This window comes from Glandiceps talaboti, chromosome 10 (genome assembly GCF_964340395.1).
Source record: "Glandiceps talaboti chromosome 10, keGlaTala1.1, whole genome shotgun sequence".
Taxonomy (NCBI): domain Eukaryota; kingdom Metazoa; phylum Hemichordata; class Enteropneusta; family Spengelidae; genus Glandiceps; species Glandiceps talaboti.
Genome location: NC_135558.1, coordinates 2,240,283 through 2,265,021, shown reverse-complemented (window position 1 = coordinate 2,265,021; position 24,739 = coordinate 2,240,283). Strand labels below are relative to the sequence as shown.

At 35.5% G+C, this 24,739-nt stretch overlaps 2 protein-coding genes across 2 annotated transcripts in view; one reads left to right on the top strand and one right to left on the bottom strand.

The window, feature by feature from the left end:
• Positions 1-1,953: 1,953 nt before the first annotated feature.
• LOC144440923 (1,4-alpha-glucan-branching enzyme-like) lies at positions 1,954-16,217 on the bottom strand. The gene is made up of 13 exons (XM_078130388.1): positions 16,102-16,217; positions 12,807-12,976; positions 12,372-12,487; positions 11,850-12,117; positions 10,922-11,012; positions 9,994-10,203; positions 9,318-9,561; positions 8,356-8,454; positions 6,175-6,457; positions 5,543-5,727; positions 5,226-5,356; positions 4,563-4,680; positions 1,954-4,233 (listed from the first exon to the last, which is right to left on the bottom strand). Exons 1-13 carry the CDS (start codon positions 16,215-16,217, stop codon positions 4,186-4,188), a joined length of 2,079 nt encoding a protein of 692 aa, XP_077986514.1. The 3' UTR covers positions 1,954-4,185.
• A 218-nt stretch (positions 16,218-16,435) lies between these two features.
• LOC144441381 (kinesin-like protein KIF21A) overlaps positions 16,436-24,739 on the top strand; it is a 57,945-nt gene continuing 49,641 nt past the window's right edge. The window contains exon 1 of the mRNA XM_078130945.1: positions 16,436-16,763. Within this exon, the coding sequence (XP_077987071.1) occupies positions 16,720-16,763 (44 nt within the window). The 5' untranslated portion in view covers positions 16,436-16,719. The remainder of the gene's footprint in view (positions 16,764-24,739) is intronic.

The window sequence follows — 24,739 nt, the reverse complement described above, 5'->3', positions numbered from 1 at the left end:
TGATCGTTGACCTTTGACACATTACAATCTACCCATGATGCTTTGTAAGATAGCCTATCGTTGTCAATGACGTCATCCACTGATCCAGAATAGATTTACACCACAGCAAAATAAAACATGTATTGCAGAAAAATTGAAACACAAAAAAATTGCATACAATTTTTCACAAATTTAATTTCAAAAATGTGAGATGAAATGAACGAATCTTGACAGAATATCTCTCCAAAGGCAGACAAATCAAATTTCCTACAAAGTTACATAGCAACTTAAGTCAACAACAGATACTGAATGATATTAATATAAAAACACCAGTCAACACTACACAATCCATAGAATATCATGCCTTCTCGCCAACCAGATGCTGATATTTCTTTGGTGACACTGTGAAATATCTCAGTAGTGCATCTTGGACGATGCTGTGGTTTATGATGATGAGAATATGCAATACATTGCAATATATCTTCATGAAATTTACAAACAAGATTTGTTTATAATATTTCTAATTTACAGTCCAGGAATAAATTTTTGTATAGTTTCTCCCCCCTTGATGACATAATAAATATTTAGTGGTGAGAGTTTTCCTAACTGGTGAAATATCAAAAAAATTGCTGATTTATCAATTCTAAATTACATTTGAAAAAAATCTCACTTCATAATTAATCATATATATGGTGAAAAAACAGTATTATGCATTACGTTCAAACAAACAAACAAACAAACAAACACAATGGTATGGTGAGTGAAGAGTATTTTATATTCACTTATCATAATGTTAATGAGGCTACTGAATATTTTAAATGTGTGTGCAAAGATATTTATATTATGATAAAATATGAAATTATGTGCACATATAAACGACAATGCGTGTACACATTGTGTTTTCACTGGTCTACAGTATATGGCCATAGAGGGCGCTTCAACAATCTCAGTTTCGAAAGACTATCACAGCTATACACAAAATCCGTCAAGTTTTACTGTGTTCAAATTTGGAAAGCCCTATTGTTTGGAACATTTTTTCACACTTCTCTCTGTAGCTCATTTGTGATTGGGTTGATGGCAATAATGTCTCTTCAAACATACATGTACCTTACGTTCATGATTTTGAACTATTAATGAATTATTTTAACTTTTTTTTAAATCTTGGATTATCCTCATCAGCGTCACCCAGTCTTACCTGGAATATTTATAGAAAATCATTCAGGTGAGACTGGATGTCTCCTGTATGGATAATCAGAGATAAAAGGGGTTAAAATATAAACTTTATGGCTATTTCAAAACCATGTACAGAAGTGTACATCAAGCCTGGGACTGCTGCTCTGCAGTGATGTAGGCATGTTTTGACATGTCAATGTATATTTTTAAAATCTGTTTCAACAAATTAAATGTAAAATTTGAAATATTGACATCAAATCCACTCATTTGTCAATCTACATCTACTCAAATCACAACTTTGATCTGATTTACAAATCATTGCTGATCTTTGATAAATCCAAAGAATTTTTATTGCATTCTTGAATTGGAGATATTGAATTGTTGTTATTTGACTGACTAGCAGATAGTCTAGTTGCTAGACTGTTTGGTTTTCTTTGATATCAGGTGACTGGGGTGCGCATAGAGGGGATTTACTGCACATTGGAGGTATACTAACATATTTGGCTTTTGGTCAGCAAACCTAAACCAAGTGCAGATCTGAGGTCTCACTACAAGACAAACTTGCCGACAGCCAAAGTTAAAAAAACAAACACACAGACAGAGGCACAGACAAAGACACAGACACAGACACAGACACAGAGACAACATACACAGACATACACACACACACACACACACAGACACAGACAGACAGACAGACACACACACACACACACACACACACACACACACACACACACACACACACATGGGAGAGATAATAATACCACAGACAACTAAGTGCTTTCACTATGCCTTCACGATGCCTTTAATTGCACTGAATTACATTACCATATATAGTGGTACACAGATAGGCTTTCATATCATTCAGTAATATCTATCAGATCAAATCCATGCTATTAATGTACAACACAGGTAAACAATCTCTGTACAGAGAGTTGACATTATCTCAATGTACAGTATCAATACACACATCTCAGTTGCAAAAACAAATATATATTTTGAATGCTTGTTGAACTACAGTAAACTGAAATCATGTTCATTTCAAAGTTTATTTCATATCAATAATGCATGGTTATCATCAGCCTAAACTGTAGGTCACTGTATACATGACCACACCCACACATTGATTTTGTATGAAATACTGTTCTTTTCACATGGAACAAACAACTGCTATATCGAGAAATTGTGATCATTTTATATTGACTAAATACTGAGATCCCTTAAGGCTGCATTATATCTGTAAGGGATGATAGCACAATGTCGCACAAGCTCAACAAACAAACATTGTTCGTTTAGGACAAAAGACCTCTTCCTACCCCCTAAACAAGTGTGACATCAAGCATTTACATATGATGTAAACTATGATGAAAACTGTAGCGGTCACAGCACTACAATCGATGTAATTTTAAAACATGATTGTAAACACATTAAAATACTACCAGAAACCCAGCACCATATCTCACATTAGAAGTAAATTTTTTATCAACTTATTAAGTTCTTGGTAGTAAATAAAAAAACTGTTATCATTGAAGGAGTGAAACTTTTCAATCGAACTGTGGTTAGAAGTGCGAAAATGAAGTTCAGCAATCACACTGATGCCAAATTACCTCCCCCTAAGTGAACTTCATTTACTTGTTGAGCTTGTGTGACATTGTGCAATCGTCCCTAACTGGAGTATTTTTGTTGTTAATCACACAATCAACTGAATTTAAAAAAAAAAAAAAATCAATAATTAGACATGTTATGTAAATGATTTTATCCAATAAAACAACAAGTTGAAATTGTGATTGTGTTCGGGGTACTGATTTTAGGGGGTGGACTCAAAAATTAATTTGATTAGATTTATTGCACTAAAGTATTTTTTTATTTTTTATTTATTAACCATTCAACAGGCATTGCCCAATAACAGGAAGAAAGTTCAGTGTTAATGCAGGAGGAAACCGGAGTACCCATGGAAAACCTGCGTTGTTCGGTAGAGTCAAACTGAACGACACTCTTCTTACTTACAGCATGGTAAATTTAATCAAACCCAGCCGACTGGTGGGTTCGAACCCTGGCTGCAAAGGTAAGAGGCGTACGAGCTAACATGTATGTACAAATACACAAATATGTTTATCTGCAGATGATACAACACTGTTCAGGTTGTATGACATTACAATACATCATTATATCGAACAAAATAGTTTTGGAAAAACACTCCAGTTGCAGCAGTGCAACTTTAACATGGAAACATTTTGTTGATCTTCTTACACTATTACACTAATGGCAATTATGCCTTCAGTTAAAGCCAATCTAACATTCTGCAGACACACAGCAATTCTTATGAGTTTTTAAGTTTGGTGTTCCCCTATCCCTTACAATATGTGCTGGCATACAATATACTCAGTTTTTATTACGTTGACTGAAACAAAAAAAAATTGTCTTTCATTTATAGACAGCACAAAATAGTTTTGGAAAAACACTCCAGTTGCAGTTTTAGATAGCACACTGCAAATGGTTACTTATTCACGTAAATGTTTGCACAACTTTGCACGAAAATATTGGTCATCTGTTTTTAACCCTGTAAACTTTCACTAAATTATACAAAACATACAAAAAAATGTAATTGGTCTGCTGAAAAAAGCTTTCACCAGACAAATGTTTACCACTCCAAAAAACACCCACCCAAAAGACATCCACTCAAAAAGACTCCTACCCAAAATATCCAATGCACTCTCAAAAAAATTATCAAAATAAAATGACAGACGTACTCCATCTTAAAAAGATATAGACAATCAAATTCTATAACTCGAACATATTAAACATCTTTAGATCAAAATATTCCGATAACAGTCCCATAAAATTTTCCATCGACAATACATATTTACAGTCGTCTTCTATATATCTCTATTTAAGGCAAGCACACTTTAGCTTTTTATTATCTTCATTTGGTCCATTAAAACAGAAACTTGAAGAGTTCTTAAGCTTAATTAGCCTCCAGTACTTCTTTAAGGACACATCATTTTTCTTGAGACCTCAAGCTGACAAAGTTTACCCCACTTTGGCAAACACAACAGCAACTCTGCTTGGTATATATATCTAGATGACAAAACATTCTGATATTAGACAACATACAGTATTACATCAAATGAGATTCTACATTTCAATTTATAGAATTAGAACTCAAACTGTTCCCACAATATAAGACTTACAAACTTGAAGTGCTGCCTGTTACTCAAAGGTTCAACTTACCATCATAGATTTCAGTTACGTACGCCAAGGTTCAACTAAACATCAGAGAGTTCTGCCCATTACAAACTCTAAGACACAACTTATCAACTTTCCATCAGAGTTCTGCCTGTTATTCCAAGGCTCAACTTACTATCATAGATCTGCCTGTTATTCCAAGGATCAACTTATCAACTTACCATCATGGAGTTCTGCCTGTTATTCCAAGGCTCTGGATAGGTGAAAGTGTCTACATCATGGTTTATCAATTTGTGACCACCAAATTCCTCAGCATCAGAATCCAGAACAATCTTATATCTGTGCAATATATTAGTTATGGACATATCAGCAAAAGGCAAAGACTTTTAACCTAACAAAAACCCCAAGGTTGTGATTATATTTTTGTAATAGTTTGGGTGCCATGGGCACAGTTGTGGTTGCTATTGATGTCTGTTACACGGTGCACACCCTGATAACACCTAAATTCAGGGTTTTATGCTTGGTTTTCAAACAGGTTAAAGTTACTACAATATGGCATCAGGAACTGAATACTTTACCAACTAAATCATTATCAATGCAGCAAGTAGCTTAATTTTCCAATCCAAACTGACAGAAAGGCAGGCAAACAAAAAAAAGACTCACTCACTCACTCACTCACTCACTCACTCACTCACACACACACACACACACACACACACACACACACACACACACAAACATACATACATACACACACACAGACACACACACACAGACACACACACACACACACACACACACACACACACAACGGCGAACACATTACTAATAAACCAATCATCAATCTAATATTTTATTGCCATTGTGTTCTTGTCAAAGGATACTTTCCAGGTACATCAACACCAACTCTATAATCAGCGAAACTCTGGTCTGGGTTGAAATTGAAAGCAAATAGCAATCCAGCTCTCTCAAACACAATGATTTTATCCCCTTCGTTCTTTGTACTTACATAAGCCTATATAACCAGAAACAACAGATAAAACATAAAACACTTTAACATCAAGAATATGCAATCTGAACAACTAAATATTAACTATATTTTACATCAAAAACAAAATTTACTCCAGAGAAAGCATTATCAAGGATTCATCATTTGTTTCTCAAACTTTTATTTTCAAGGAAATGGGTCCTTAATACCAACCTGAGGAGATGATAGCCAACCATACTGTTCTTCTAAATTATTCATTGCTCTATCAAAATTATTAAGATAGCGATATTTCAATAACTCGTCATCTACAAGGTTCCACTGTCTTCTAGCATAATGATAACTATTACCATTACCAGGCCTGGGGAAATCTAACCACTCAGGGTGTCCAAATTCATTACCTAGGGAAACAAAACAATGACACTCATTGTGTAATTAACGCTCTATTAACATGATCAAGAGTTTACTTACAACCTAGGTAACAATTCACCTAGTGATGATGACAGACTTTTGTCAATCTGTTACACTTGCTTTGTTGTTTAACCATGACTACTAACATACTAGAAAGCAAATGGACAGTTTGATAGTCTGCTGCCCTCAACAGGTGAAAACTCACTCACAGGTAATATATTTATTTATTTAATTATTTATTCATTCATTTATTTACTTAAGCAATGCATCCATACATGATTTAATGCATTGGAATAAAATAGATTTTAAAATATAGATAAAATAGATACGAATAAAATATAGATAAAACAAACATATGGTACAATTCTAACTAATAGTCATACTTTTGTTTTGTTTTCATGGAATAAATCATTTTTAGACCATGTTTGGTTACCTACCTATAAAGTTCAACCATGCTTCGCCACCAAGTGCATGTGTTATCAGTCGAATTACTTTATGCAATGCCAGGCCTCTATCTACGACAAGACTTGGTTCTGACATTAGAGACATGTGAGTGTACATAGCTTTATCCATCAACCAAAATGCTATTGTTTTATCACCAACGAGGGCTTGGTCATGAGACTCAGCATAGGCAACAGTTTTTTCACCATGGCGACGATTTATTAGAGTGTGTACAATATTGCCCATGTTCCAGTCTTGGTCTTTCATCTCCTTCAACAGCTGGACATATACATAGAATAAAACAGAATATTAGAAATATCACCAAGATATTACAAAGCTGTAACCTTGTACTTGACATAATGCAGCTGCAGCTAAAAAGGCAAATAGGACACTTGGTATCATCAAACGGAACATTTCATATAAATCAAAATTCGTCATCATGAAGTTGTTCAACTCCTTAGTCAGACAACACAGCAATATCAGAAATCAAGCCATCAATGTACAGCTTATGAATTAGCCAATCTAACTATGACCATCTATCTAACAGCTATGACCAGCTATCTAATAGCTATGACCAGCTATCTAATAGCTATGACCAGCTATCTAACAGCTATGACCAGCTATCTAATAGCTATGACCAGCAATCTAATAGCTATGACCAGCAATCTAACAGCTATGACCAGCAATCTAACAGCTATGACCAGCAACCTAATAGCTATGACCAGCAACCTAATAGCTATGACCAGCTATCTACCGGTAATAGCTATGACCAGCAATCTAACAGCTATGACCAGCAACCTAACAGCTAAGACCAGCAACCTAATAGCTATTACCAGCTATCTAATAGCTATGACCAGCTATCTAATAGCTATGACCAGCAATCTAACAGCTATGACCAGCAACCTAATAGCTATGACCAGCTATCTAATAGCTATGACCAGCAATCTAATAGCTATGACCAGCAATCTAATAGCTATGACCAGCTATCTAATAGCTATGACCAGCTATCTAATAGCTATGACCAGCAATCTAATAGCTATGACCAGCTATCTAATAGCTATGACCAGCTATCTAATAGCTATGACCAGCTACCTAATAGCTATGACCAGCTATCTAATAGCTATGACCAGCAACCTAATAGCTATGACCAGCTATCTAATAGCTATGACCAGCTACCTAATAGCTATGACCAGCTACCTAATAGCTATGACCAGCTATCTAATAGCTATGACCAGCAACCTAATAGCTATGACCAGCTATCTAATAGCTATGACCAGCTATCTAATAGCTATGACCAGCTATCTAATAGCTATGACCAGCAATCTAATAGCTATGACCAGCTATCTAATAGCTATGACCAGCAATCTAATAGCTATGACCAGCTATCTAATAGCTATGACCAGCTATCTAATAGCTATGAACAGCAATCTAATAGCTATGACCAGCTATCTAATAGCTATGACCAGCTATCTAATAGCTATGACCAGCTATCTAATAGCTATGACCAGCTATCTAATAGCTATGACCAGCAATCTAATAGCTATGACCAGCTATCTAATAGCTATGACCAGCAATCTAATAGCTATGACCAGCAATCTAATAGCTATGACCAGCAATCTAATAGCTATGACCAGCAATCTAATAGCTATGACCAGCTATCTAATAGCTATGACCAGCTATCTAATAGCTATGATCAGCAATCTAATAGCTATGACCAGCTATCTAATAGCTATGACCAGCTATCTAATAGCTATGACCAGCTATCTAATAGCTATGACCAGCTATCTAATAGCTATGACCAGCAATCTAATAGCTATGACCAGCTATCTAATAGCTATGACCAGCAATCTAACAGCTATGACCAGCTATCTAATAGCTATGACCAGCAATCTAATAGCTATGACCAGCAATCTAATAGCTATGACCAGCTATCTAATAGCTATGACCAGCAATCTAATAGCTATGACCAGTTATCTAATAGCTATGACCAGAAATCTAACAGCTATGACCATCAATCTAACAGCTATGACCAGCTATCTAATAGCTATGACCAGCAATCTAATAGCTATGACCAGCTATCTAATAGCTATGACCAGCTATCTCACAGCTATGACCAGCAACCTAATAGCTATCCATATTAGAAACTGAAAGTAATCCTGGTGATATCAATAGCTTACCTTGATCCATTTATCTGGTATAGCCATTGCCAACCTGTAATCAAAACCAGCTCCACCTTCTTCTATTGGTCTGCAAAGTGTGGGCATTCCTGATACATCCTGTGACAAAATAGTTTTGTGTTAGAACTGGTGGACAGTGGAAGGGAAAACAATTTTGTGTTAGAACTGGTGGACAGTGGAAGGGAAAACAATTTTGTGTTAGAACTGGTGGACAGTGGAAGGGAAAACAATTTTGTGTTAGAACTGGTGGACAGTGGAAGGGAAAACAATTTTGTGTTAGAACTGGTGGACAGTGGAAGGGAAAACAATTTTGTGTTAGAACTGGTGGACAGTGGAAGGGAAAACAATTTTGTGTCAGAACTGGTGGACAGTGGAAGGGAAAACAATTTTGTGTAAGAACATTACATATTTGATACTATGATAGTCTGTTTTTTCAGTCTGCCTATAAAGAACCATCTCATGTTCATTTAAAAAGTACCGTATCTTTCCTCATCCATGTCACACTGTACCAATTGCATAATATGACAGCACACCATGACGCATGAATGCAAGTGTGGCATATTCAAGTTATTTGCTTAAGTGATTGCCGTGTTCTCTGCGGCCATACTTTCATGAGTGTAGTGAGATAAAGTGTAGCAGAAAACACTGCAGGCACAAGTACAAATACCCCAGAGTATCCAAACTGGCACCCTCATGGCATGGGTTCTGTTATTATAACATATGTTTATCTGAAACGGCAAATTTTTGTAAAAATCATACGGTGAGATCACACATGTACACTGTCATGTAAAAGGAACAATTGTGACATTATTTGCATTTCACTTGCACAAGGTATACGATAATGTTTTTGGTTTGTACTGCACTGCAAATACCACTTGTATGGATGTGTACAGATGCAAGTAATCATTGATACATACATTTTACCATAGTGTTTATTCCTCACATTTTTATTTACAACCTACCTCAGCAATAGTTATACAACCCGGATAGTAATGGTGTAACATATAATTTCCCAACATAAGATAAGTAAATGCCTCAGTATCTGTAGCTAAACCAAAGTATTCCGAGTAATCTCCACTGAATCCAACAGCTAATCCATGGTGATGATACAACATTGATGTAACACCGTCAAACCGATAACCATCAAATTGATATTCTTCCATCCACCATCGCAAATTTGACAACAAAAATCGCAGTGTTTCCCAACTGAAAGAGTAAATAATCTGGTTAGCAATTATTATCATAAGCTGAGGGTAATATTACTATGAAAATCAAACTATAGGGAATCTAGCTAAGATAAGCTAAGACACAAAGTAAAACTATTACTGCAACATGTTGATATAAGCTAGCAATGTATTACACTCGTAGTAGGGTGGCATCTCCCATATAGCGTTTCCTTTATGTGGCCCCACATTTAAATTTATTGTGTTTACACTATCTTAAACCAATGCACTGCTATCACACTCTTTTAGTTTGTGCCAATCACTTCAAGAATTGAAGTGAGGTCCACATGCAATGTAGAACAAATTCACCATCCCACCCCCACCCCCAACCCCACCTCCCCTTCTCATCCCCATGTACTTGTCTGTTGAGAACCAACAAGATGACATTCTGTTGAAAAGAAACACACTGACTTACTTGTTGTAGTTAAATAGACGGCTATCCCATAAATCATGGTTACCACGGTGACCATCATGAAAGTAATGAGTCATAGAGCCATCAAACTGGTTCAATCCATCCATTACATTCTTACAGGCATGACTATGTACAACATCCAATAACACAATAATACCAAGACTGTGAGCTGTATCGATCAGTTCCTTCAAAGTTTCAGGGTTTCCACAGCGACTACAAAAATCAATCAATCAATCAATCAATCAGATAAATCAAATCAAGCAATTAATCAATCAATCAATCAACCAACCAACCAACCAACCAACCAACCAACCAACCAACCACCCACCCACCCACCCAATCAATCAATCAATCAATCAATCAATCAATCAATCAACTTTGCTCAAAGAGCATAGCCCAGAAGCATAATCTTCCCCAGTTCCTCAGGGGCCTCTAGGATAATTTTGGAGATTGGGGTTCTCTAAAATGTGACTAAGTCACAGCTGTGAGTTGAATTTACCTTTCTTTAGATTTGGTACTTAATATTCATAACTACACCAGAATAAATCTACCCCTGGAAGCAGTAAACATATTGGTAACTTGGTATTAGAGAGACAAACTTTATGTTTTGGAGTCACGTTTGCCATGGAAGCACTACAGAAGCTGGTAACCGAGCAAGAAATACAATAATATTGGCAAACCTGAAGAGCACTTGACCCAGTTTTCCATATAATAAAAATTTTGCAATGGGTAAAGCCTTTTTAATGTAATAAATATTTTATCACCATTGAACATAGACTGCACTGTAAAGTTCCTAACCCAAATTTTACTAGTCTCCATCATTTTGCTTGGGTTACAAAACACATGTACAGTCATATGGTGATTGAGTGCTGTGTTATTTGGTTTAGCCCTGCACATACCTGATATACACCTACAATACATCAAAACTTACCTGGAAGCACCAAAGAAGCTGGTAACCTGGTAACCAAAACTTGCATAAAATGCATGCTCCATCACAGCCATCAGCTGAATACAGTTATAACCTGTTGTTCAAATTAATTGTTACAAGTTAAATTTATGATTAACCATAATTTGGTAACCTTTGGCCCGGGTAAAATTTAGCAAATGTGTGTATGACAGTTGACACACTTAGCTCTATGATGAAAGTATAAATTAGCATCCCTAACTTTCTTGCTGAAATCATGATAATGGTGTAAATATACAACTTGACTTGCTGATCCATGTAAATCCACTTGTTCTATCAATACAGTTTAATTTGACTTATGTTCTGTAAATGATGCCTAATGAAAGTGTCAAGTAGCATCCTTAGGTCCTCACTGACACCCTAGTAACAATGTAAATTGGAATCTGTGGTCATAAATAAAACCTTAGATTATGACTGTCACTGTAGAAGTCAATTGGTACACATGGGAACCCATCTGAATAAAGATCTGTCGCAGGGTTGGCAAAGGAGTTATTCAGTACAGTTTTAATACAAAGAAAAAAAATGAGTCATATTTTATATTTCTATTTAAAAAACAAAAATTGACAAAATTTGAAGAAAAAAAATGGATTCATCTTTCTGTTCACAAAAAGAAATGATCATTTGCATATTGTATGATATATCTATATAGGTTTATAGAAAATGGTACTTTTGAGCTTCTTGAATTGAAAATAAACTGTAGGTGATTATGAAGTACAATGGACATGAAATTATGATTTTACAATCTTTATTTTCAAGTTTAACAGCTTTTGAAGAAAGTACAACAAACGATTATGAATTACTAAAATAACTTTTGCCCATCCTCAATAAACACTTACTAAATGAAAAATGAAAAAAATCAACCATTTTGTGGTTAAAAATAATGCAAGATACTTACCCTGCTTCTTTATTCTAGGCAGGACTTCATGTGTGAAATGTTTGTAGCTGGCTATTTTACCTTCCCAGGACGATATACCAACATGACATTCATAGATTCGTAAACTACGGGGTGTTGGTGGTTTGTTGTGTTTAAATTTATATTTAGCATCTTGTGGTGGGTTCCAGAAATGAGATTCATACAACATGGATTCCTTATTCTGTACCGAGTATGGTGACCATGGTGATATTCTGTCAACAAGTTGACTGGTTTTGGTCTCAATGACAAGCTGAAAGACAAGACTATTCATATTAGGAAAATAGTGTAGAAATTGACAGGTGAGTGATGGCCAGCTGGAAACTTTTTTACCTGCTTGAAACATACACTGTAAAGTGACAGTTGGCATAGCTCTACTATTCTCCCTGACAGATGTACCTGTAGTCTATAACCCCCCCCCCCCCCCCCCCAACCATCTCCTCCTCTCTATGTTAATTCAAGTATACTTTTGATCAATAGCTATAATTTGTAGTTGCTAATACCTACCTTAATCACTGAATTATGAGGTACGGGACTACTGCCATCAGGGTTTGGTGGGATGTGCAGTTCCCAATTTCCATATTCTCCCTTCTTAAAAGGGTGCTTGCCATGGTCCCAATTATCTAGGAATAAACAGAGCATAGGTTTAAATTTGATTCTTATCTACTCATAAACACACTTGTAACAGTTAATAACAGTTTCAAAGTCAAGAAGTCTTTTCATTGATTGAAAAATCCTTTCAAATATAATAAAGACAATATAAACCAAACAAAAAGTACATGTAACTCTCCAGAAGCAACATTCATACAGTTGGCCAGAAAGTCAACCTATCACAGTAACAGTTCTTTCAAGAGATTAATGAACAAAAACGTTTATATACAGATGTGTGTTGAAAGTATTGGTTTAAAATTTGTCTCCACACTACTACACATGCATACATACTGAATTGTCCCTTCAGGTAGACTGCTTCTGCCGCAGGTGCCCATTCTTTGCAGTAAACACCACCATCACTGCTTGGATGAATACCATATGAGTCATAACTCTTGGTGAACTTATCAAGTCCTCCTTCATTAGCTTCTATCTTCTTCAGAATTTCAGAAAAACAACCATATCTTTGGAAACAAAATATGGGACATTTCTAATAATGTTTCTCTTTATCAAATTGATTGGGTTAGTCTGTCTGTCTGTATTTGTCTATCTGTCTGTCTGTCTGACTCTATTTGTCTGTCTGTCTGTCTGTCTGTCTGTCTGTCTGTCTGACTATTTGTCTGTCTGTCTGACTATTTGTCTGTCTGTGAGGACAAGATTCAAAACTTCTGTCAAACTGAGCAACATCTCAAAATTGGCAGCCATTTCATAGTGTTTGGTTTACTGAAGGCAGTATGACAAAAAATCTTACTTTCAAGCACAAAATGACATATCAATATATCCAGATTTTTACAAGTGGACAATTGTTAGTTCTTTCAAATGCTATGCCAACAGGTGGCCCATTAAACAGGGCAAGCCACAATACATTTGAATACACAGCAACTCTTTACCAAAATCATGACTTTTACAATTCACAATTTTGGCCAAGATAAAAGTGTGGCTTACAGTTTTTTCTAATGCACTCTCTTCATCCTGTAAATCATTCTATTAGTTCCTATATACAAATCAACAAGGTCTAGTAGTTTCAAATCAGCTGAAGAGAAAATGCTAAAAGGAAAGTGTTCTAGTCAGCCAAAATATGTCATTCTATCAAAGTGTCACTTACTAAGTATAGCTAACATAATGATATACAACCACCTGCTAACCATTAGTCATGGTTCTAGTATGGACTACATCACCCATAACTTACTGAAGGGCTATTTTTTACCAAAAATAACCCATATCTGTTAGTGTCCATGTAATACATACAATTAATAGGTGAAATTAGTCCATAAAACATATAAGGTAGAACATAAAGCAATTGTATGTCACACAATTATTCTAACAGTTAAAAAGTCAAACATTTTTGACCTCCAGGTGTGCATACCTGTGCATACCATGCCCTGGATATGAGACATTTAAATGTAATAGACCTGTCCCATTGTTTACATTGAGAGACTACATTAATTTTGCCACCAATTACAGACATGTATTATATAAGCATTCATAACTAGTTACACTGTAACACATTGTAGGTACATTGTATATATTGTTGACAATACTTTGCAGACTCATTTCACACTGTACTAGGTGTTTGCAGACTCATTTCACACTGTAATAGGTGTTTGGCAGACTCATTTCACATTATGGATCAGTTACATCTTGGTTGTGAGGCATACAAAAGCAAGAATGACAACCTTATTTGCCTTTATTCACCTCTTTACTTAAGTAATCTCTGTCGTATATGTTTGTGTTCTTAATCATAAAGTAAGGATAACAAAGGAATTTTTATTCCAGAAATGATACTTTTATTCCTATGTGGATACCTATAAGTTGGCAAATTAACTTTTATCCAACTATAGTCCACACTCTTAATGAATAAATTAAGCTCTCTGATAGTGCACCAATCTCATGCTATGAGTCCTCTACACTCGATGTTATGTAACTTTTTCACTGCACACAAAATCAATGCATATATGTACCAGTACATATATCATATATATATATATATCATATATATATATATATATATATATATATATATATATACACACACACACACACACACACACACACACACACACACACACACACACACACACACACACACATATATATATAATATAAGACAATAAAACACATATTATGTGTGGGGATGGTTATAAACTGCACTTCTTATGCTTAATAACCCCCAAAAAGTCATTTTCACCAAGCTCATGCAATTTCTCTCTGATAGAATTATTAATATTTACAAATATGGCTCAGAAGAGACCTGCTGTGAGACATCATGGGGAAACAAACCAATTTAAGACCTTTATACTTGTTGAACCCTTGTTCAGACAATGTTAACTGTTTCAAGAGGTGTGAAACCCCTAGCTTTGTTTATTTCCCATAATGCCTTGCTCAGACAATGTTGTTAACTGTTTCAAGAGGTGTGAAGCTCCTAGTTTTGTTTATTTCCCATAATGCCTTGCTCAGACAATGTTGTTAACTGTTTCAAGAGGTGTGAAACCCCTAGCTTTGTTTATTTCCCATAATACCTTGCCCAGCATACAACATATTTGCCTATTTTAAAATCCAATACAACATAATGTCTATGGCACTGAACAGGAAGTAGAGATGCACATACAAGCAATCAGACACTGCCAAAGACAGACAGACAGACAGACAGACAGACATACATACAGACACCACTGTTATATAATCTCCTATTCAGAATACAGTCCATGGGTAACAGAGGTGGTTAATTCACCTGCAACATGTTCATGCCACAGGTTTATTTGTACATGGCATTTCAAAACACTTTTCCCTCTTATGGTAACACCTTTCCATCACGAGTATAAAGTTGGCGTCAGATTCAGATTCAGATTCAGCTAGCGTCATATTGAGCGTCAGATTCAGCGTCAGATAGCCTCAGATCCAAAGACACCCGACGGACTCAATCAAACCTGAAATAATACCGTTGGAAAGATTCTGCTTCACAACCTTTTGATGGAAGATGGAATGTCTCTCGTCTTTCCATCTCTATGCACCAAGGAGTACATGTGTGCAAACAGAGTGTCCATAGAGTAATAATGATCAGCTTGTTCATTAGGGTATGACCAAGTCTGCTGTTCATTACATCGGATGAAGATCCATACATTAAAAAATGCCTCTAGGTATAAATGGCATACTAAATTTGTGTGTTTGGTATGGATAGCAATATCATTTGCATCTGTTGAAAAAAAAACACCCCACATAATATTCTTCTTGCATCCTTTTGTCATGGTAATGTCACTAATCATAGCATTGATTCATTAGTTACAGCTGTGATTTCCAAAGTCGTTCCACATCACTGTGTCTCAAATATATTTTCTGATATATACAAGAGGAAAACACGAATGTGGATATCAAATTTCACGTAAATGCACACATGCGCACGTACACACACTCACATACGCACATCTGTGCGCATCCGCAAATCCGACGCGCGCCACGCACACATCATGCATATGCAGCGTGCTCATGTAACATGTGTAATAATACTATTAATAGTAGGCATCGTTCTCAAACCGAGAGGGTCATAAGTTCACGTGCAGTATAAGCAAATATTACATACTGGGGTACTCACCTCCGTTTCAGTTCATTTGCGTGAGGTTGCAAATGAGGATCTAACTTTATCAGCCTGTCAAGTTCGGGGACTGTGACGTCATTCGGATTAATAAACCACCCTTGGACTGCAGCCATTCTCACCACAGACAAGTTATAAGTGTTCTCACGTAGCAGACCGGAGAGCCGACAGGACGCATCGAAATCATTGACCTATGAACTAAATCTCATGAATATATAATACGAAGACACATGATATTTGGATCACTTTGCATCAATCAGCTGGGAAATTAGCGCCCTCTATTTTGAATTATATTTGCTATCCCAGATAGCATTGCACACGACGAGAGAAGTGATTCACGGAGATAACGTTAGATGTCACCGAGTCTGTCATTTTGTTTGGTTTTCGGTCGCTTTCTGACCTGGAACGATGACGCTTTTGACGGCCGATGATATATAAAAGACGGGTATAGTTATCTCTAGGATTTGGACTATTCGAGAAAGAGAAGATGCAGTAAATGTGGGTCTATGCCCGTGTACTGCAATGTGTACAATACAAATACGTACATCCCCACGATCGTGACAGTGCATCCGTTCGTCGTTGAATTTAGCCAGAATCGTATATTGAATTTCTCGAATCATGTCCTCACCGGGTGATGATACAAGTGTCCGTGTGGCGACGAGGTAACTATACATAATTTTGACTATTTTGTAATTGCTTCTCTAAACACAAGCCACATGGGGCAGCTGAACAGATTCTGCCCAAGATAAGCCGACAGTGCACAGGGCGCGATTCGCATTTTAGTTTGTGTCTGTCATTCAGTTAATTCACCGGTGAAGTTAAATTAGTAATTACAGAATGCCGTGCCAGTTATTTTAAACAGAAATAGTCGTATAGCGTTAAAAGTACTCAGTAAAGTTGCAATGTTCGTATATGAAGCAAATATATATGTATGAATTTATAAATTAACATATACCGGCGCGCGCTTGACTTTCAAACTGGGTTAATTATAAACATTGGAGTGAACAAATATTTATATTATGATAACATCAAGGCCACTTATTACGGCTGTCACTTTATAATACATTTATAGAAATGTTATTGTAGGACCCAAAGTATATATATATCTACATCATAATGTACTCAGAAAAATATGTGTCATATTTAGAGTAAAATCTGCTATGATGTTATAATTCATAGTAGTTTGTATTTAGCCTAGAATACATACTGATCATGGCAGAGATAGTATTATATTACATAAGATATCCTTGAAATGAACTGTAAAATAGTAATTCGATATATAATCTGTTTAGTTGTCAGAGTCCATCATTTTTTTTTATTAAAGAATTTTTTAAAAAGTATTAAAGCTGTTACTAAATACTGTACGACAAAACCCAGGTTTGCAGTGAATACTTCCATTATTCAACAAAACAATTGAGAATGATGAAATGATTCTAGTTTCTAAGAATTGTTCTGACTGTTTTGGAAAGGAAATGGCTAGTTATTTTAAGTTTTGCTAGTGAAGTTGTGTAGTGGTAGTACATGTATATGAAGTAATCTGTCAACATTTTAATCCTCCGTATGGAGGTGGGGTGGAGAACTTGTTTGTACACAAAAACAACAAGTTTCAAGTAAGTAATCTGACATCTCGCCTTTGGGTGCTTCTGAATAAAATGTGATAGAACATATTTCATTTCAAGTGATTTTGTTCATTTAACACGTTCTAAAATAATAGCTTGGAATCCAAGCAGATTGGGATTTTAATTTTGCTTTTCTATCACTGGATTGATTTGAAAGCAAAATCCCAATCCACATGGATTCCTAAACTCACTGCACTGTCACAAAAGTACATAATCAAAGAAAGCTAGTATCAATTGAAAAAAAAATTGTGTTGTGTATATTTGTCAGTGATAGCGCAGTCAGTATGGTGGTTGCCTCATGTAGGGTAACTGTCCTCTAGAGAAGCAACTGATAAATACTGGGCTTGTCAAGCCAACCTTATCGCACGCAGTACATGAAGTCAAGCATTATTACCTTTCTTCTTGCTCAGTGAAATGTGAAGCACTTTCATACAAGGTTCATAGTGATTGTTGTTGAACAATAACCATTATTGTGTGTTTTCTGATTGCTTCACCAGCAACTCTTGGTATGCTTCTTTTTATGAGGGATCTAGTAAATCTGACCCTTCTTGACTAAACACTTGATTTGGAAGGGTAATCTAAGATGACGTACACAAATTCTACTTCAGCGTGTTGAATTTTATACATACATACAATGTTAAGATGGTTAAATTTTAGAGTCGCCCATTTAAAATAATGGTCATAGGAAAAATCTACATATCAAGTGATTCTATTGTTATGTAAATTGGTTGGATGTATTTTCTGGAAGTCATAGGATGAAACCATGGGCTGGAAGTATCATGGCCTTTGGGGAACCCTGATTATGAGGTCACTGGAAGGAACATTCTACATTGCCCCAAGGAGAATCCTCATTATTAGGTGAAAGATAATAGGGTGGAATCCACTACTGTTTAACGCCTAGAGGATAACCCTGGTTATTCAAAGTCACATTGTGGAACAAACACTACTCAATAACACCTAGAGAGAAACCTGTTTGTTACTGGATAGCTAAAGTCCAGTGTACTACTTTGAAATGCATTTAGGTGAACTCTGGTGGATGAAATGATAATCTTAGAATGGAACCTGATACTCTATGCAGTTTGACAACAGCCCTGTGGACTCTCAGCATAAAGCCCTCTACACTACACTACAATACACTGAAGTGGACCCTGGAATCTCAGAGTAAAGCCCTCTACACTACAATACACTGAAGTCAACCCTGGAATCTCAGAGTAAAGCCCTCTACACTACACTACAATACACTGAAGTCAACCCTGGAATCTCAGAGTAAAGCCCTCTACACTACAATACATTGAAGTCAACCCTGGAATCTCAGAGTAAAGCCCTCTACACCACAATACATTGAAGTCAACCCTGGAATCTCAGAGTAAAGCCCTCTACACTACAATACATTGAAGTCAACCCTGGAATCTCAGAGTAAAGCCCTCTACACTACAATACACTGAAGTCAACCCTGGAATCTCAGAGTAAAGCCCTCTACACTACAATACACTGAAGTGGACCCAGGAATCTCAGAGTAAAGCCCTCTACACTACAATACACTGAAGTGGACCCAGGAATCTCAGAGTAAAGCCCTCTACACTACAATACACTGAAGTCAACCCTGGAATCTCAGAGTAAAGCCCTCTACTGTACAATACCTTGAAGCCAACCCTGGAATCTGACACCTTCTTGTGATGCCACTTTTAACCTCAAAATAATTCCTACATGTAGTTATGAAAAGGAAGTACTTGAAAGGTCCAGTAGATCCACCAGTAGAATAAATCACTCTCACTTAATATCCACAATTGAATACAGTAAATAACTCCAGTGTATGCCTGAGAGTCAGTGAATATAAAATTGTAATTTTACTATGTATATACATTGTATCTCAGGAAAGAAAATTCTTAGTCAGATTTGACTCAATTTAAGAATACTATGGGATTTTATTTTCAGGAAAAAGTAGTTATGCTGAGAAAAAGTAATTTCAAATACTCCTGAGTCCAGTGAACCAGTATACATGTACCTCGGTAAATAGATTATAGAATTTGAATGTTTGCTTATCAGGATAGGATATTCAGCTTTGATGCAATTTAATAAGATTACTACAATTTCAAGATATTTACTTCTTACAGGAAAAAGTAGTTTTATTCACAAAATAATAATTTCATAAGTTTTTGTTGTTACAAGTGTACACAGGAAGCATGGACTTAACATTTTGTAATGAAAGATACACTAATTTTACAATTATAAATAGTTGAAATGATTAGTTTGGAGCAAATATTTAGATATTTGTACCCTAAAGTAAATGATTAAAAATGACTGCAGTATTTTGATAGATATGGAATGCTAGACAAATAATCTATTGAATTCTAAGCATCTGTGTGGACTTATAGTACTCATAAAGATAGTTTGTGTCCAGGGAGAAAACACTAGCTCCAGGCAACTCTTGAAAGCATTCCATGCCTTTACAGTATACAGTTAACTTGTCCATAACATATGTAGTATTACCCTTAAGCTGTGAGTGAGGAATAAAAAGTGTGTATGTATGTGTGTACTGGATGTCACAATGGGTGGTCCAACCTAAGATTTGATCAACCACAAAAGTTATATTTGTGAACATTTGATGTATGTATATTATTGACTGCTCATCATTGTCTTCATCTCTATAGGAAAAATGCATATCACATATCAGGGATCCATTTGTTTGAAAATCAAATTAACTTTTATAATCACCAAAGATTGCCATGAAGTTGAATGAGTGTTCCTGGTCCTCTTGAAATAAAAGAAATTTGCAGGTTCATAATTTTTTTCTCTCAAAGAAATCAACAATCTTTTACCTTCTTTTTTTTCTTCTTTTATTTTCTCATTTTCCCATAGAGACACATATAACACAGTATGCAGTGGCCATTTTCGATTCTCAATGACTTGATTTTGACGTCATTTTTTACAAAAAATTTGCATGTTTTTTTTCTTGATTTTAAACTGAGAATGGATTTAAGAAAGTAAAGGTTTAGCGTTTTTATTTCTGAGCTGTACTATGTTGATACAAACACTGTGACAGTGTAATCTGTACTATCCAAATGTGGCTTTCCAGATCAATAACTAATGTCCAATGTTGTGATGACAGACAGACGCATAAATTTTCATTTAGGAATGCATTAAACTGTTTAGCTGAAGTGTACCCTGTGTTATGTCCTCTGTTGCCTAGTTCCTAAAAAGTATTGTTACCAGTGGTTTAGTTAGAAACCAAGTTGGCATCCAGACTATGTCTTCTGATAACAGACAAACATTCTATTGTGTCCTCTGATAACAGACAAACATTCTGTTGTGTCCTCTGATAACAGACAAACATTCTATTGTGTCCTCTGATAACAGACAAACATTTGTACTCTGATAATACACAAACATTTCACTGCTGTCCTCTGATAACAAACAATTCTTTGCGTGTCCTCTGATAACAGACAAACATTCCATTGTCCTCTGATAACAGACAAAAATTATTAAGTTTCATCATGGGTCACCACATAGTGTTAGTAAGGGCTGGGACAAATTTTGATGTATCCCAAAAATACAATTATATTATACCACTACATTGATGGCGCAAATCGAGAGATCTGATTGGTCTAGACATCGAACTATCACGTCTAAAATGAGCGATAATGCACAGTTGGCACACGTCCAAATTTTGTTGTTCACTGTTCGTCTACGAACGCTGCAGTCCGTGCAGGGATGGGGTGCAAATGAAACCAGAAAACATTTCGTCATATCTTGTTTCCGATATTTTCAATATACTGGTATAATAGCAATAAACCACCCATGGGAATGGTATACCATTCCCAGGGGGTGGTTTATTGCTTAAATATATCATGTGCATTATTGGTATATCAAAAAAGCATAGAGAACACACTAGTACTTTAATGACCTTATCAATTTATTTATGGAAGTTCAACAATAATGATATGTGTGATATTTTTGCAAAATTGTGGGTGTATCATGTACTTCAAAGTTGTAACTGATATTAGCAATTAAACTCAATGCCAAGTCTCAAACTGTGTTTAGACATTAAAATATATCTTATTACATATTTGGACAGATTTCACCAGGGAGTAAAGTAGAAAATATTGTATGAACTTGACTTTTTAGTTGTTGCACATTCCATACAGTTGTAATGTACATGTATGTGTATATGTATATTATAATTAGATTACACTTAGACATAGCTACAACTTTGGATCATTTGAATACTACAGTGAAGCATAATAAATAACTTTGATGGTCAGTGAAACGGAAGAAGATTTGATGGGAAATGAAAATAGTTTAAAATGGTTGTACACATACACATACATGCATATTACATGCCAGACTGTACATGTAATTAGATCTCTATATCACTATGACAAAAAAACTACTGTGTTATATGTAATACAATATGTGGGAACAGATTCACACAAAGTGTTGTATATTATGACTTGTATTTTTAGTCTTAAAATCAGATGACTCATCTTACATACATGCAGACATGCAGAAAGAAGAGCAATTATATGCAACAGTGACAACCATTTGTTAAAATCTATGGTTTGTTGTTTGAAATTACCAATTCCTGTCATCAATTTCACATATCTCAGTCTTGATATCTGTGTCTGTGTATATGTATAACATGAGACTGGACACATACATGGTATGCAAACCATCAAAACTAAAGTCAGTGATGTAACTAAGAGAATAAAGAATGTATTCATCAAGCAACCCAATCTGACAGTGTAATTATTACATGCACATGTAAGTAATGTAAATTATTGAAGACAGAACAGAAATTAATGTGAGATGTTCATAACTTTTAGTCTGTTCTGATGTTGAAATTTATCTAAATTTTGTTGTCACTAAATAGTAGCTTACTCACACTTTTTATAATGTTCATGATGTTACATAGTGAAGGTGACAGTTTCTCTATTGCAAAGATAATAACAGTGATGGGTGGGCAAGTGATTGAGCATGTGGAAAATAAATACTATATGCCAAGTAACAAAGACCATGTCCATAGCAACAGCTGGATGACATTGTTTACTACAAAGTAAATCTTGAATCTTGAGAAGTACTGTATCATGTGTATGCAGTCATGTTTCAGTGCCATTGGTTCTATTTTTGTCAAAATACCATATAGATTGATTTCTGTCTGAAACAGACTACATATATATGCATGGTGTAAATACAGACAACATCAAATGAGCTGTCAATCAATAAAGTCTGTCTATGTCTTCCTTGGCTTGTACATCCTTTGAGATGATGTACATATGCATGTGTGTACAATGTTTTGGAGTTGAACTGAGTCTAACAGACAGTGTGTAACACTTGGATTTAGTCTCATGTGAAATGCTTTATAAGGTCTGCTCTGATGAGCTAGAAAACCATGACAAAATACAAATGTACATCTACTGCCTGTACAGTTAATGAAATTCAGAATATAGATTAAAAAGTACATATAGCAAATGTTTTTCTAATTTGAGAGAATCTTGTGTAATGGCTTCACTAGCCTTAGCAATTTCATGCACTTTTGACAGAAAAGTTAAGAGTTGCATGTAGAGTAGTGATGTTATACAGTTCACTTTAAAATTAATATCAAATGAAGCAGCTGTACTTTCTAAAATCTACCCTGATGAGTCAGGGAATTATGAAAAAAAACCCACATCTGTTGCCTGTGTTGTTAATGAATATAAAAATAACATATCATTGCAGAAGGAACCTTGTAATGGCCTCACTAGCCACTATCATGCTAGTTTGACAGAAAGGGTAAAAGAAAAAAAAGCCTGTCGCAGAGACTGCGATAGTGATGTTATGCAGCTCACTTCATCCTCTACTTGTAATGAAATGTGTGTCTGTAGAACACAGAGTAAAGTAGTTGATATGATTCAACATTCACATCCTGTGATGGAATTTTCCCATAGACTGATTGATCATTCACTTAGAGTTGTTAGAAACCCAGACAATGGTCACACCTTAGACCTAAAGTGTGTTATGCAAAGACAGAATAGATTAAAAGTTGTTGATGACAATGACTGAACTTATTACAATAGTCCATTGTAACATATTTGTATGATTTGTTACATATTCAGAATTCTCCATTGTTGTATATTTATTGATTTGTTACAATCATAAATGTATATTATATATGACATCCAACACGTACCTGGACCAAACGTTGACATGTAATATTGCGTTCAGTACTTTGACTGTGTATTTATACAGTAGGTTCATTTGTACTACAAGTTATGGTTATGTCACAGATCGTGTGTATGTCATGTCACATAATGTATGTATGTATGTATGTATGTATGTATGTATGTATGTGTGTATGTATGTATGTGTGTGTTTGTTTATTTGTTTGTATATATATAGGTGTGTATCTGTCCTTTTGCTTATCATGTTTATATCTCAGCACTCACATGTGTGTCTGCAGTAATTCTGTTGTGTCTGATTGTTTCTCATAATTTTGTGATGTGTGTGTACGTGTCTACTAGTGTATGATGAGTGTATGTGTCTATCATAATTCTATTTGTGTGTGTGTGTGTGCGCGTGTGTGTGCACGCGTGTATGTGTATGTGTGTGCGTGTGTGTGTTTGTGTGTGTGTGTGATCAACTAGGTGTATGTCACTCACACTGTGTGAATAGAAAATCATTCACTTTTCCACTAGCATCGATTTGACCAGACATGACTGAAATGGGTTTTCTTGTAATTATTCAAAGTGCATTATCTAAAATGATCAAACTTGTTATTTACAAGAATGTCTAGACTAAATGTTGAAACTGGTCATTGAAAGGACAGTGGTGTTTGACATGTAGATAGCCTTTGATGACATCTCATTAAAATATAGATAATCTAGTCATAAATATGCAAATGAGGTAGGTAATTATGAAAATCTAGAAGTCTCCAAACCGTGGGGGTCTGCTATGATTCATGAAGCCCTGAGACTTGTCTGTGCATGCAATATGCATATAGATACAAATAAATAACAACTTTGTAAAAATTGCACCAAAAGACT